Source organism: Sceloporus undulatus, chromosome 6, assembly GCF_019175285.1.
Source record: "Sceloporus undulatus isolate JIND9_A2432 ecotype Alabama chromosome 6, SceUnd_v1.1, whole genome shotgun sequence".
Classification (NCBI taxonomy): domain Eukaryota; kingdom Metazoa; phylum Chordata; class Lepidosauria; order Squamata; family Phrynosomatidae; genus Sceloporus; species Sceloporus undulatus.
The window spans coordinates 66502910-66516273 of record NC_056527.1 but is presented as its reverse complement, the minus strand read 5'-3'; the positions used below and the strand labels follow the sequence as shown (position 1 = coordinate 66516273).

The 13364-nt window shown below is 41.4% G+C and overlaps 1 protein-coding gene across 4 annotated transcripts; it reads left to right on the top strand.

Moving 5' to 3' along the window:
- The first annotated feature begins 1180 nt into the window (after positions 1 to 1180).
- Positions 1181 to 13108, top strand: FIGNL1 (fidgetin like 1). 4 transcript variants are annotated; one of them, XM_042476291.1, is made up of 2 exons: positions 1181 to 1312; positions 10948 to 13108. In XM_042476291.1, the coding sequence occupies exon 2, from the start codon at positions 10951 to 10953 to the stop codon at positions 13009 to 13011; it is 2061 nt and encodes a 686-aa protein (XP_042332225.1). In that variant the 5' UTR covers positions 1181 to 1312; positions 10948 to 10950; the 3' UTR covers positions 13012 to 13108. The 4 variants fall into 4 exon arrangements, with proteins under 4 accessions (XP_042332225.1, XP_042332226.1, XP_042332224.1 ...); XM_042476292.1 differs by lacking the exon at positions 1181 to 1312 and adding an exon at positions 1359 to 1446; XM_042476290.1 differs by lacking the exon at positions 1181 to 1312 and adding an exon at positions 1363 to 1557.
- Positions 13109 to 13364: the final 256 nt, after the last annotated feature.

The following is a 13364-nucleotide window of genomic DNA, read 5'->3' as shown; positions in this document are numbered from 1 at the left end:
GTGTGTGTGTGTGTGTGTGTGTATAGAGAGAGAGAGAGCGAGAGAGAGATATGCACCATAAGGATTGTAAGTACAGGTATATAATACACACACAGGTGTGTATGTGTGTGTATTATGCAGTATATATTTCAAACAGGTGTGTATGTGTGTGTATATATCTATATACAAAAATATAGATATATATTTCTATATCTATATCTATATCTAGAGATTCACCAAGGGATGTAAGTACAGGTATATATTACACACATAGGGGTGTGTGTGTGTGTGTGTATGTAGAGATGCACCAAGGGTTGTAAGTACAGGTATATAATACACTCACAGGTGTGTATGTGTGTGTGTATTATATATATTTCTAACAGGTGTGTATATGTGTATAGATAGATGTATTTCTATAGATAGATAGATAGATAGATAGATAGATAGATAGAGCTATTTCTATCTATATCTATATATATCTAGAGTCATCAAGGGTTGTAAGTACAGGTATATAATACACACATAGGTGTGTGTGTGTGTATCTAGAGGTGCACTAGGTGTACAGAGGTCTTTTATACACATATAAAATCAGGCTTGCCTGTACTTCCAACCTCTACTGGCAAAATAATATAAACCATTACTTTCTCTGTCTAAAAGTAAACCTGCCTAATAAAATGGATGCTTCTTTATCACTTTACACCTGTCTGCCGCCCCTGGATAACAAGTCTGGCAAACTTGGGCAAGTCACACTCTCTCAGCCTCAAAGGAGGGCAAAGAGCAACCTTTCCTCTGAAGAAAATTGCCCAAGAAAACTCTGTGACAGGTTCCCTAAGTCCAAAATGCCTTGGAGGCACAGACCAAGAGGCCTGGTCACTGAGGGAACACATCCTCCTCCCTCTCTCAAAGAGAACTTTGGACTTCAACTCCCAGAAGCCTCAGCCATGTTGGCCAATGGCCTGGGATTCTGGGAGCTGAAGCCCAAAACAGCACAGTTAGGGAACCACTGAGATATATATAGTATTGTAGTGTGTGTGTGTGTGTGTGTGTGTGTGTGTGTATATAGTATTGTAGTACCCCAAACTGTGCCCTTTGAGAGAACTTTGGACTTCAGTTCCCAGAAGCCTCAGCCACGTTGGCCAATAGCCTGGGATTCTGGGAGTTGAAGTCCAAAACAAAATTTCACAAGTTAGAAAGGGAGAGAGAGAAAGGGAGCCCAGTCTCGCGGGAGCCTTCCAGGCGCCTCAGGCCTTTAAGGCCAGGCATCGCGAGAGGCAAATTCAAATCGCAGCAGGCGGCCCGCTCTACTCCAAGGCCTGGGCTTTCCTCGCGTGTGGTAGGCCTCTGTGGGAAGGAAGGAAGGGAGGGAGGGTGAGGGGGACAAAATGGCGGCCTGTGGGTCGCAGTGGTGGACGGAGGAATAATGCGCTTTGAGAGCGCTTTCGAGTCCAGGGCTCTGGCCTTCTTTTGGTCAGTAGCTCCAGCCAGTGGAACCTAATAGTTGGTTAGAAATTGCACTGCTCCAAAGTGCATGCGACTAGAGCAAAGCAAGTGCATGTGGACTCAGCATTGGGGACTTTGGTCAGTACACTCTGAATCCCTCAATTGTCTGGAGCTGTACTCAAGGGGGAACCAAACCTGTGAAGAGCAGCTGGAAAACATGCCATATGGGTCCAATAGGATGGGAAGAGAGTCCTGGGAATTAAATATAGCTGAGTTATACTTGCCTAGTGAGATAGAAACATTTAAAGAAGACTATAGTTCACAGCATGACCATATGGATAGGCAGGACTGCAATCAAACATACAACCCAGGACTATATGGTTGTGGAGGGCAATATGCTAACTACTCAGATATAGTTCTAGACAACTATTGGCCATGGGGAGGTTATTGTCAAGAACCAAAGTCTGAGACTGAATCGGAGGCAAAGAGGCTTTGCCAGGCCCTTATTGCATCTGTAGCAAAAGAGTCTGGAAAATTGATGTGGCGCATACTGTATGATGTTGGCACCCCATTAGCCCCTTTTCACATACAGCCCCCAGGTCAAGAAAAGATTTCCTGCTCGTTTTATCGTCTTGCCAGGACCAAATGTGACCTTGAGCAATCCAAGCAAATGATAAAAGGCTATTCCCCTGGGTAGGGTTCGGACGGGCCAGAACCATGCATGACAAATGGTGTTATAAGATTACAGGCAGTAGTAGGAATCTTTGCCAATGAAACTGGATAGGCATTGAAATGAATAAACAACAATAACTGAAGCAAGAGGCCTTAGTAAATGGTATGGTACTGGATCTCTTGCTGGCACAAAAAGAGGTGTATGTGGATATTTATACATCACTGTTGCACTAAAATGGCAAATTGATCGAAGGTGCAGTGAGCGAGATTGCAGGGCTGAGAAAGGTACTGATAATGAAAAACATCTACAGACTTGTGGTCTTGATTGCAGTCATGGATACCAGAGATAGAATAGTTGAGGCAGTTGTAATGGGCATTATAATGATTGTTGTGGTCTGCATACTTTTGCATTTCTGTTTCCAGTGCCTAGGGAACCTGCCCTCCGTATTGTCAACATGTTTTAGATATGCGTCACATAACAGCACAGAGCTCATGACGGCTGTAGAAATTGCTGAAATGAGAAAAACTGATCAAGCATACCATAGATAAAATGGTCATATACTATTAGCATAAGAGCTTTTGTTTGTCAGGCAGGCAGGGTCCACTATTTTCTATTGCCTTCCGTACACCCAGTTTTTCTTGTTCATGCCAAGTTCCAAGCCCCATGACAGTTAATTCCTTCCATAGTTTTCATACTGCCCAATTAATGTTGTTTTTTTGGGCAGTTAATAAGATAAAAACCATAAAAAATAGTGCATGGGGTTTTTAAAAAATAAAACACAATGAAAGCCATCCATTTACAATGCTGACTACAAATAGAACTACCAACATCAAACCATTAAAGGTCTTTGTTGATGTTGTTGTGCGTCTTAAAGTCATTTCAGACTTAAGACAAAGCTAATGCTTCTGTTACAGACTGCCAAAATAAAGCTGCTTGGGGTCTCTTTGGAGGTATGCTGTTTAAATGATGCATGCATCCGAAGAATCCAAAAGCTGCACCAAAAGCTGCGCTCCAGTGCTTAGGATTGGAGTGTGGCTTTGGCGCGACCTCCGGACTCTTAGGACCCATGCATCTTTTAAAGAGCATATCTCCAAAGAGACCCCAAGCAGCTTTATTTTGGCAGTCTGTAACAGGCCACAGGGTTTTCTTGGCAAGTTTCTTCAGAGTGGGTTTGGTGTTGCCATCCTCTGAGGATGAGAGAATGTGACTTGCCCAAGGTTTGCATGGCTGAACTGAAATGTGAACCCTGGTCTCCAGAGTCATAGTCCAATTCTCAAATAACTGCACCATGCTATCTTTACCTGGTAAAGAGGACTCTGGAGATCAGGGTTCGATTTCCTGCTTGGCCATGGAAACCCATTGGTGACCTTGGGCAAGTCACACACTCTTAGCCCCAGAAAAACCCTTGATAGGTTTGCCTTAGGGTCACCATAAGTCAGAAATGACCCGAAGGCATACAACAAACACAACAACGAGGACATAATGGGGAGGGCATTCCATGGCTGAAGTGCCCCACCCAAAAATGAATGATCTTCTGAAACTTGATCAAGTTTGAAAAAGACCAAACCTTATAGAACCGCACACCCCAAAGTGCTAGACAGCTATCTCCAAGTGCTTTAATTATTGAGAAGGAGAAACTGGTTGTCAGTGGTAATCAAATCCCGCAGCGTTATCATAGTTGTCTTGAAAACATGCGATACCAGCTGACAAAAGCCAACTGTTGCTATTCTGTTACATGGTTTTTGTTGACTTAATACCTTCTGGCCTGTTTTTTTTAAAGAGCTTCTAGCTTAAGGGCTGTTTGGGGTTGGGGTAAGAACCTCCTACTCATTTAGTAGCTCTTCTGTCTCTTTCTTAAAACATGATGTTAAATATGTACTGTTGAAGGAAAGCTGCACTGATGCATATGCAAGTAGCACAGGGAAGGAGGTATTTAGTGGGATTTTAGTGTTAAGTCCCCCCTCCCTACTTGTTATACTTCTTTCTTGCTCATATCTTTCACAGTATGTGCTGCCATAACACATTTAATGTTGTATCTAGTTTGGCCCAGAATGGGAAGAAGTTCAAAAATGGCTATTCCTGCTCAAGTGATGGAAGAGATCAGCATCCTGATGTCTCTTGCGGTTATCTCTCAAATGAGTGAAAACAATGGAAAATTGGCAAGAGGAGACTGTTGCTTTTTGGGGAACTCTCTTGTTTGGGGGAGAGGAATCTCCAGGCTATGAGACGTCAACTAATATATGTAAGCTTGCTATATAAACTAATCTGCAGGTGCATTGCCGCCTTGCTCAAGCTAAGTAGGTGTGGAGTCTTTCAGTGCTCAAGGTAGTTGAGTACCATGTATCTAGTTCCACAGAAAGCTGCATTTTAGTCAGTGTACATGTTGTATTGCTGTTGGGTGCCTTCAAGTCATTTCCAACTTAGGGTGACCCAAGGCATCCCTGTCACAAGTTTTCTTGGAAAGATTTGTTCAGAGGGGGATTTGTCATTGCCTTCCTGAGAGAGGGTGACTTGCCCAAAGTAACCCTGTGAGTTTCCATGGCTGAACGGACATTTGAAGTCTGGTCTCCAGAGTCCTAGTCCAGCACTCAAATCACTACATCATGTTGGCTACTATATGTTATAGAGTTCTGTGAAAAAAAGATTGGGGGGATCTGTGAAGTTTATAATTAGCTCTGTACTGGAGATGGGGGGGGGGTCACATTTCAAGCTCTCTTCAGTAATGATTCTCATAGATAGTGTCATCCTCAGGTTTATCAGGATAAACAAGGATCTCCCTGGTTATAGTAGTGTCCAAGGTTCTTTGGAGAGAGTTTAGGAATTACATGTGAGAAAACTTCAGTCAATTGCAGGACACAGGGAGGAAGTCTTATGCTTTTAACCATCCATTATGAAGCCAAGCCCTCCCTCCAGTCCATCTGCCTTGGTCCAGGCCTTGGAGGTAGAGAGGAACTGCTGGACCTCTTACCCTTTCCCTCCATCACTCTCTTCTCCTTCTGTGTCATGTCTTTTTAGATTGTAAGCCCGAGGGCAGGGAACCATCTAATTAAAAAGATTGTATGTACAGCGCTGTGTAAATTTACAGCGCTTCATAAATAAAGGTTAATAATAATAATAATAATAATTTCCTACAAGGAAATAAAGCACTGAATTTTTCCAGCAGGTGGCACCATTAATCTGGAATTGCAGTGGCTCTTAGCCCCAGTTTCTCATCTGGGATTAAAACGTGTTTTGTATTTCATGCAACGTGCTTTGCACTTTGATAATGATAGCTGCTGACTTGTGTCTTTAATACTACAAAAATTAGATTTCATAGCTTCAGTTGTCTATTCGTAAACGTGATTATGGTTTTTTAAAAAATCATCTTAAATCTATTGATTCTTTTGTGATACATCTGTGACTGTCATGGTTAAAGCAATTCATATTTATTTAGACCTCTTTATTTTATTAGATGTTAATTTGAAAGGAAGTATAGAGGCCTTATCTCAATGCTGGATTGCAGTGGTCTTAACATCAGATAGTTGGTTTAGAAATTCCTAAATTTTTCTGCACAAGAAAGGCTAGATTTCTGTGTTGTTCCTGATAGTACCTTTTGTATTGTGCAGAGTTCATTAAAGAATAAGAAAAATATAGTTATTGTTTAAGTGAAACTCCCTTCTTGAAGTGGAACTACGGAAAAGTGAGATGCTGTCATTTGTAATGGCTTGTTTCATTTGGAGCTGTTCAGTTAGTGTTGTTTTCTTATTACCTGACTTGAACAAGGCTTTAATCTGACTTGGAAAATACTGTAAAATAGCCTTGCCTAATGTGTGGCTCTTGATTCACCCCTCCTTCCATCTTCTTGATAAAGGATTACACATATAATTACAGTACAGCATATGGGTGGAGTATTACATGGTTGAGTACAACCATGCTGTGACGGAAGAACAGTAGGAGTTAACTTTACGTTGCCTACATTCTGTTTGATATGTTAATAACACACACATGTGTGAAACAACATACACATTTTGAATCAGTCATTGTCATTGTCTTTGTTTATTATTTTATTATTTATTTATGGTATTTATATCCCGTCCTTCAGCCCTAATGGCTATCAGGGTGGCTTACAATTATTATTTTCCCCCCTTCTATCTTTCACGTTACACATTTCAAATTCTGAATTGATTTAGTTTATGCATTTTAATTTGTCATTACTTGATCTTACTCTGCTTGTTTTTCTATCCCCCCCCCCAATACTTCAGTATCGTATCCCACTCATGTGATGTCCTTTTTCAGGCTCTGTAGAGAGTGGTATTCCCTCCCTCCCTCCACAGTACCCAAAGCCCTCTCCCAACATATTGAAAAACCTTTGAAGCTGCCATGCATGGCCATTTCATGCTTTGCAGTGAGCAGGCAGTACTGGAGAAGTGTCTGGCTATGTCCCCATAGCCAGACACACTGTGGCCTGTTACAGACTGCCAAAATAAAGCTACTTCGGGTCTCTCTGGAGATATGCTATTTAAATGATACATGGGTCCTAAGAGTCCGGAGGTCGCGCCAAAGCCACACTCCATTCCTAAGCACTGGAGTGCAGCTTTTGGTGCAGCTTCCGGATTCTTAGGATGCACGCATCATTTAAACAGCATACCTCCAAAGAGACCCAAAGCAGCTTTATTTTGGCAGTCTGTAACAGGCCTGTGATGACATTAGCTCTGAGATCCGCCATAGTCTTCCAGGAGTCTTAAGACTTAATGGTCTGTGTCTGGCTATGGGGATGTGAAGAGATGCTTCTCCAATCTCGCTTTCTCACTGTGATGCACAGAATAGTCATGCAGGGCAGCTCCAGGGGTTTTTCAATGAGTTCAAGGAGGGTATATGGCTCAGCATTGTGTAGGTCTATATGCAGATATTTATGCTTTACTGAGAAAATGTTGGATTGTAGCCCTTGTGCAAACTTTATTTCTATTAACTTTCCATTTATGGGATTTTTGAACCAACCTAGTGGGCACAATAACACCCCAAATCCACAAAATGATACTTTTATTGATCCAGCCAAAATGCATAACATATATTTTGTGAGCTTTCAAAGCTTTTCTTGCTTCTTCATCCAGCAAAGGTGTTAAAAATAATATAGGAGAAAAAACACTGACAATGTTAGTTACAGGCCTGCATTTTTTCATTCCATTATTTTTTTCATTTCATCTTTGTATTTCATCACCAGTTTTTTTTTTCTTGTATTATCTTTAACACCTTTGCCTGATGAAGAAGCCAGTGGAGCTTTGAAAGCTCATGAAACATGTTTTATTCATTTTGGTTGGCCCAATAAAAGTATCAGTGTTTTGTTGATTTTGGATGTTACTGTACTTTATTGTATGGCTAACATGGGTATCCCTGGATATGTTACTTAGTGGGTGGTGAGTGTTTGGCCATTTGAGCCCTGCCAGTTGCTACTGTGTTAGATGGTCAGATGGATTGCTTGAGTGTTTCTAGACCTAGTTTAAAGTGCTGATATTAATCTTTAAAATCCCAAAAAATTTTGGGTCCCAGTTACTCCAACAGTTGCATTCACCTATACCAACCTTTCCACACTATGGGATATTTATCAGTGTCCTCTGTTGTATGTCCATCTGCAAGGGAAGCTAGGCTGTTGAGCTTGGGGGATAGGGTGTTCTGTGTATTGACCTCCACATAGTACTGTATCTCAGTTGATGTGCTCCAGGCAGCATCATTACAAGTCTTCAATGAGATATAAAGACTCACCTGTTGGACATGGATTGTCAGTTAGTTAGTTGTCTACTGGCACCTTTATATAAATGGTGCCAGTTGGTTTTAACTGTTAATTTTGTTTTGATATTGTTCTATTCTTTATATCATTACTTTGTTGTTGCTAAATAAACCTGAAATACAGTTGGCCCTCCTTATCCACAGATTTTTTTTATCGGTGGATTCAAGCATCCCTGGCTTGAAAATATTTTTTGAAAAGTATAAATTCCAAATAGAAAATCTTGGTTTTCTATTTTATATAAGGGACTCCATTTTGCTATGCCATTATATTTAATGGGACTTGAGCATCCGTGGATTTTGTTATCCGTAGGGGATCCTGGAACCAAACCCCAGTGGATAACAAGGACCCATTGTATAGACGTACACATATTTTTAAACTGTTTAATAGCTTTCATTGTGATAATATTGTAATCTACCTGTTCACATTTCTCTTGATATGTGGACCTGCTGTTGTGTAATATACCCACTGGAGGAGATTGCTCTGTGATAGACAGAGGCCTACATCTGCATGCTAAGAAGAAGCAATGGGAATATGTGCAAAGAAATGCTTAGACAGCTACCACTGTGAGTTGTACTGATATTCTGAGCCAATCCAAGGACAGCAGAGGCTAATTCTCATGTTGAAGTAGTTCAGTATAGGAGTGGTCAACCTCTAAACAATTAGAAAACAATAGCACCCTATACTTTAAAAAGATAACGAGGCAGGAAGAGCCATGCTGTGTGTAGCCTTTTAGGTCATACACAGTGTATAGTGGAGGCATTTAACACTTACACATCTGCATTCCTTAACTTCATCCACTGTAGTAATAAATGTACTGGGGCATGGAAGAATACTGCTTAGGGCAAGAGAAGTCACTTTGTGCAAAACTTCAAATTCTGGGTCTCCAGAAAGCCATCCACTCCCTCGAAATAGTTGTAATTAATCCCACAGTGCTCATGCTCTGCCTTAAGTGTACACTTTGGGTGCAGCCAGGAAAATGTCTGTGTCTGCAGTTCTGTGGTGTGGTAGTTACATAAGAATATCTGAAGAGCTGTATTGGATCAAATGAAGGCCTCTGTAGTTGGTTCTGTTTGTGGGCAGAACACTTGGATGCCTATGTTCTGCTTAGAGCAGTGATTTCCCAAGTGGCTGGTATGCCACCCCCACCCTCTCCCAGGCTGTGGAAAGATCCAGGGGGCAGTGAGGGAAAAGTGGGGCAGAAGGGGTGGTGGTAAGGGGGAAAGGGGTGAGGTGAGGGGCTTCAATCAAAGTACAGTATTGGTGCACAATAAAAACAAGGGGAACCAGCAGCCTTTAGGACCATGGTGGGGATGAGGGCTGCATGAAACTTCTTTTCAGGATCCCCTAAAAACACTGCACAGCCTCACTGATTGCTTTGGTGTCTCTCTTTCTCTGTCTGCCCATGCAAGCTCACTCTCTTAGCTGCATCTTTTGCTAGTGGCCATGGTGATGGCTAGGAAACTCTGGCAAGGCTTGGGCAAAGGGCATTGCTTCTATGGCTCAGAGTGTTGCCATTCTGAGTGAGGAATTAGGCACATGGCAGCAGGGGAGAAGCAGGGACAAATGGAGATTTCAGATTGGGGACCCTGCTTAAGCTTTGTGAGCTTTGCTCGGTCTTGGCTGGCAAGTGCTGCACTCACTCTCTTTCTCAGTGCATATGCTGCACCTGTGTATGATGTGTGCACACTGTATATAGCCAGGGTTTTCTTAGCATCAATTCCCAGACTCTGGAACTCCTTATCAGGGAAACCTAGTTCCCTGACCACTGTCTTTATGCCAGGAGCAAAGTCCTTCTGATTGAAGCTGGCTTCTGGAAAATGGCATTGCTTGCTGTGAAAGGGACCTCTAAATGGATGAATATAGTATTTTTCATTTATGAGGTTGTTAAATCCCATTTTAAAGTCATCCAGAGTTGATGGCTGTCTTATGGACCTTTATTGATCATCTTGTGGATCTTTATTGCAACAAACAGTTGACTTTCCATCTATAGTTTGGTTATTGCGACATTTGAATACAGCAGAACCCAACACACTAGGTGCCTTTTCACTATCAAGCCAGAGAAATAAATCCAGAACAAATCAATTGATGTTGTTAGAGATATGTCGTGGTTGCTATACAAGTTTCAGTCAACAGCTCATTGCTTCCTTGGAGAAAGTCAGTGTTTTGTTGGTCACTAGACAAAAATTGTATGCAATATCTCCTGTAAGCAAGCGCCACTGGACACAATAATAATGTTGTACTGAGCATGTTAGCACTAGTGTATCCAATACGGCTTACTCATTATTAAGTCTGTGTGTAAGTGATTCTGAGCAGATTACACTGTTAATTGTTATGTTCTGAAAAATGAAGTGTGCAGTTTTTACCCAACTCGAAATAACTAGTTTTATTGGGGAAATGCTATTTTCTTATATGTTTATGTAATGTGTTAAATTTTCTGCCTGACTTCTATAGCTAAATGTTCTTAATTAAAAAAAGAGAGTATTTTCTTTGTTTTTTAATACATGTCAAATACATCATGGGTGTTAAATAAGTGCTGTTTTTTTATTGTATCTTCTATCTCAGGCATAGGGAAACAGTTTGGGGTGCATGCCAGGCCAAATCCTTACTCCTTTTACTCTATCCAGGTTGGGTGATATCAGGGAATGTGGTCATGGCCCTGACATCGTGGGTTCCCTGGTCATCAAGCCAGCTGGAGCTTAACTCTTCTCCCTCCTTGCCTTCCGTGTGCAGAAGGAAAGTGGGAGACAAATATTGTTATACAAACCAACACATTGGAGATTTAAATCTTTGACTGACCTGCACTTTTTCCCATAGAAGAGAATGTAGACGGTCCCTGCTGGTATCTCCTATCTAAGATAGCATCAGGGGTTCCCACAGTTGAGAAAGCCCAGACAATTATTTAAAATAATGAAAAATAGTGGGTTACTTCCCCTGACCTTTTGTTCCTAATTAGGGTGAACAAGGTGGGGTGGCATTTAGGGAAGGACATTGTCAAACCCTTCCCTTGTAGCACCTCCCTTTTAGCATCTACAAGGTTAGAAGATAACTGTTCCATCTCCTGATCATCACATTTGTATCCGTTTCTCTGTAGATCATGCAGACCAATAGCCCTCGTGACATACATCAGAGTGAATGGCAAAAGAATTACTTCGTTGTCACCTCTGACACCAGCAAACCAGCAGAGAAGGCAGATGCATATCGCGCACAAATTTTACATATTCAGTACGCATGGGCAAACTCAGACATCTCCCAAGTTTGTGCCGCCAACCTCTTCAAAAAATATGCAGAAAAATATTCTGCAATTATTGACTCTGACAATCCAGAAACCGGGTTGAACAACTATGGTAAAGATATTTTGACTTTGGCAAGGTGTCAGCAAAATGAGAGTGACAAGTGGCAATCTGGTTTGACAACAAGTAATGTGATGGAACTGAAGTGTGTGCAAGAGGTAATGAAGGCTGGCAAGAAGTCTGAGAGCTCTGTGAAGACAGAATCAAAAACAAGTGTTGCTAAAGACATCACAGTCTCTGTTTCTTCAAGTCTTCCCAAACCTGCTCTTCACATTGGTGATGGAGAATCTATGCTGGGGGCTGGCTCGTCAAATTGTGTAAATCAGGGGCTAGATACCTTTGGGAGACCTTCAGCTTCGAAATCTCAACAAAATGATAAAGTTTCTTTGGTTAAGGCAGGAGTTTCACATTCATTTTCATCTGTTCATATAAGTGATGCTTCTCATACTGTCTCTTATGCAACCCCATTATTTGGAAATAAGGAATCGGGCTGCAGTAGTCTAACAGCCACAAATAATTCTGGTTTGGGGCAAAAGATATGTTCTACTCAGTCTCCTTTCACTGAAGGGATAGGCAACCTTGGAAAAAGGAAAAATGTTTTTATATCCACCGATGAAAATGCCAGTTCAGCTTCTGGTATCGTTTCTAATAAGCCTATGAATACAGTAGAAAAGAACTTTTCATGGAGTGGAAGTAAAATGAGTGAGAGCAAAACATCTGGTTTCAAAAGTGCAAAAGAACAGCTTTGGGTGGACCAACAGAAGAAATACCAAAACCAGTCTCAGCATACATCATTCCCATCTTATGGCTGTACAAAAAAGTCTTTAGGAGCAGCAAGATCTCGGGGTCCATTTGGAAAATTTATCTCTCCAGTGCCAAAGCAAGATGGTAGTGGAAACATAGGAATGCCATACAAAGCTTCTGAAAGTGGAACTACAGATGCGACTCATCCTGTAGATGAACGGCTAAAGAATATAGAACCAAAAATGATAGAACTTGTTATGCAGGAAATCATGGATCATGGCCCTCCAATAACCTGGGATGATATTGCTGGAGTTGAATTTGCAAAAGCAACTATCAAAGAGATAGTAGTGTGGCCTATGTTGAGACCTGACATTTTTACGGGTTTACGGGGTCCTCCAAAAGGAATTCTCCTGTTTGGACCTCCTGGGACAGGAAAGACTCTCATTGGCAAATGTATTGCATGCCAATCTGGAGCCACATTTTTTAGCATCAGCGCATCTTCACTGACTTCCAAGTGGGTAGGTGAGGGAGAAAAGATGGTCCGTGCGTTGTTTGCTGTGGCACGATGCCAGCAGCCAGCTGTAATTTTCATTGATGAAATTGATTCTCTCTTGTCCCAGCGTGGAGATGGGGAACATGAATCTTCTAGAAGAATCAAAACAGAGTTTTTGGTCCAGTTAGATGGAGCATCTACTTCTTCTGAAGACCGCATACTAGTTGTAGGTGCAACCAACCGGCCCCAAGAGATTGATGAGGCTGCTCGAAGGAGATTGGTAAAGAGACTGTACATTCCACTTCCTGATGCTTCTGCCAGAAAGCAAATAGTGGCTCGTCTGATGTCAAATGAACACTGCTCTCTAACTGATGAAGAAATAGATCTGATAGTTCAAAAATCAGAGGGGTTTTCTGGGGCTGACATGACGCAACTTTGTCGAGAAGCTTCTCTAGGTCCCATTCGCAGTCTTCAGTCTGTTGATATTACGACAGTCAAACCAGAGCAAGTGCGATCTATTGCCTTTGAAGATTTTAACAGTGCTTTAAAAACTGTGCGCCCCAGTGTGTCCTCCAAAGATTTGGAATTGTATGATTCTTGGAATCAAACATTTGGGTGTGGAAGATAAGGGGAATTAAGCTGGATCTTTAATTCTGTTTGACTTTCATTTTAATTGTCATTCATTTCTGAAGTGTTTGTGTTCTCTAATAAATAAGAAGAAAATAGCTGACTTGTGCCTCTTTTGCTTGCATGAGCTAAGTCAGGCTGTGTGGCAAAATCCACTTTTTCAAATATAACCATTTGTAGTACTCTTACTAGGACACAAGACCCCTTTAACTTATTGGGTACTTAATAATGAGTAACATGCATGTATGCCCCAGAAGTAAACTTAAAGTGTAAAAATAGCAGAAGTGCTCCATTGTAATGCATTTTCTATTAAAACTAATCAGTGATTTTATGTTTTTACTACAGTTGTCAAAA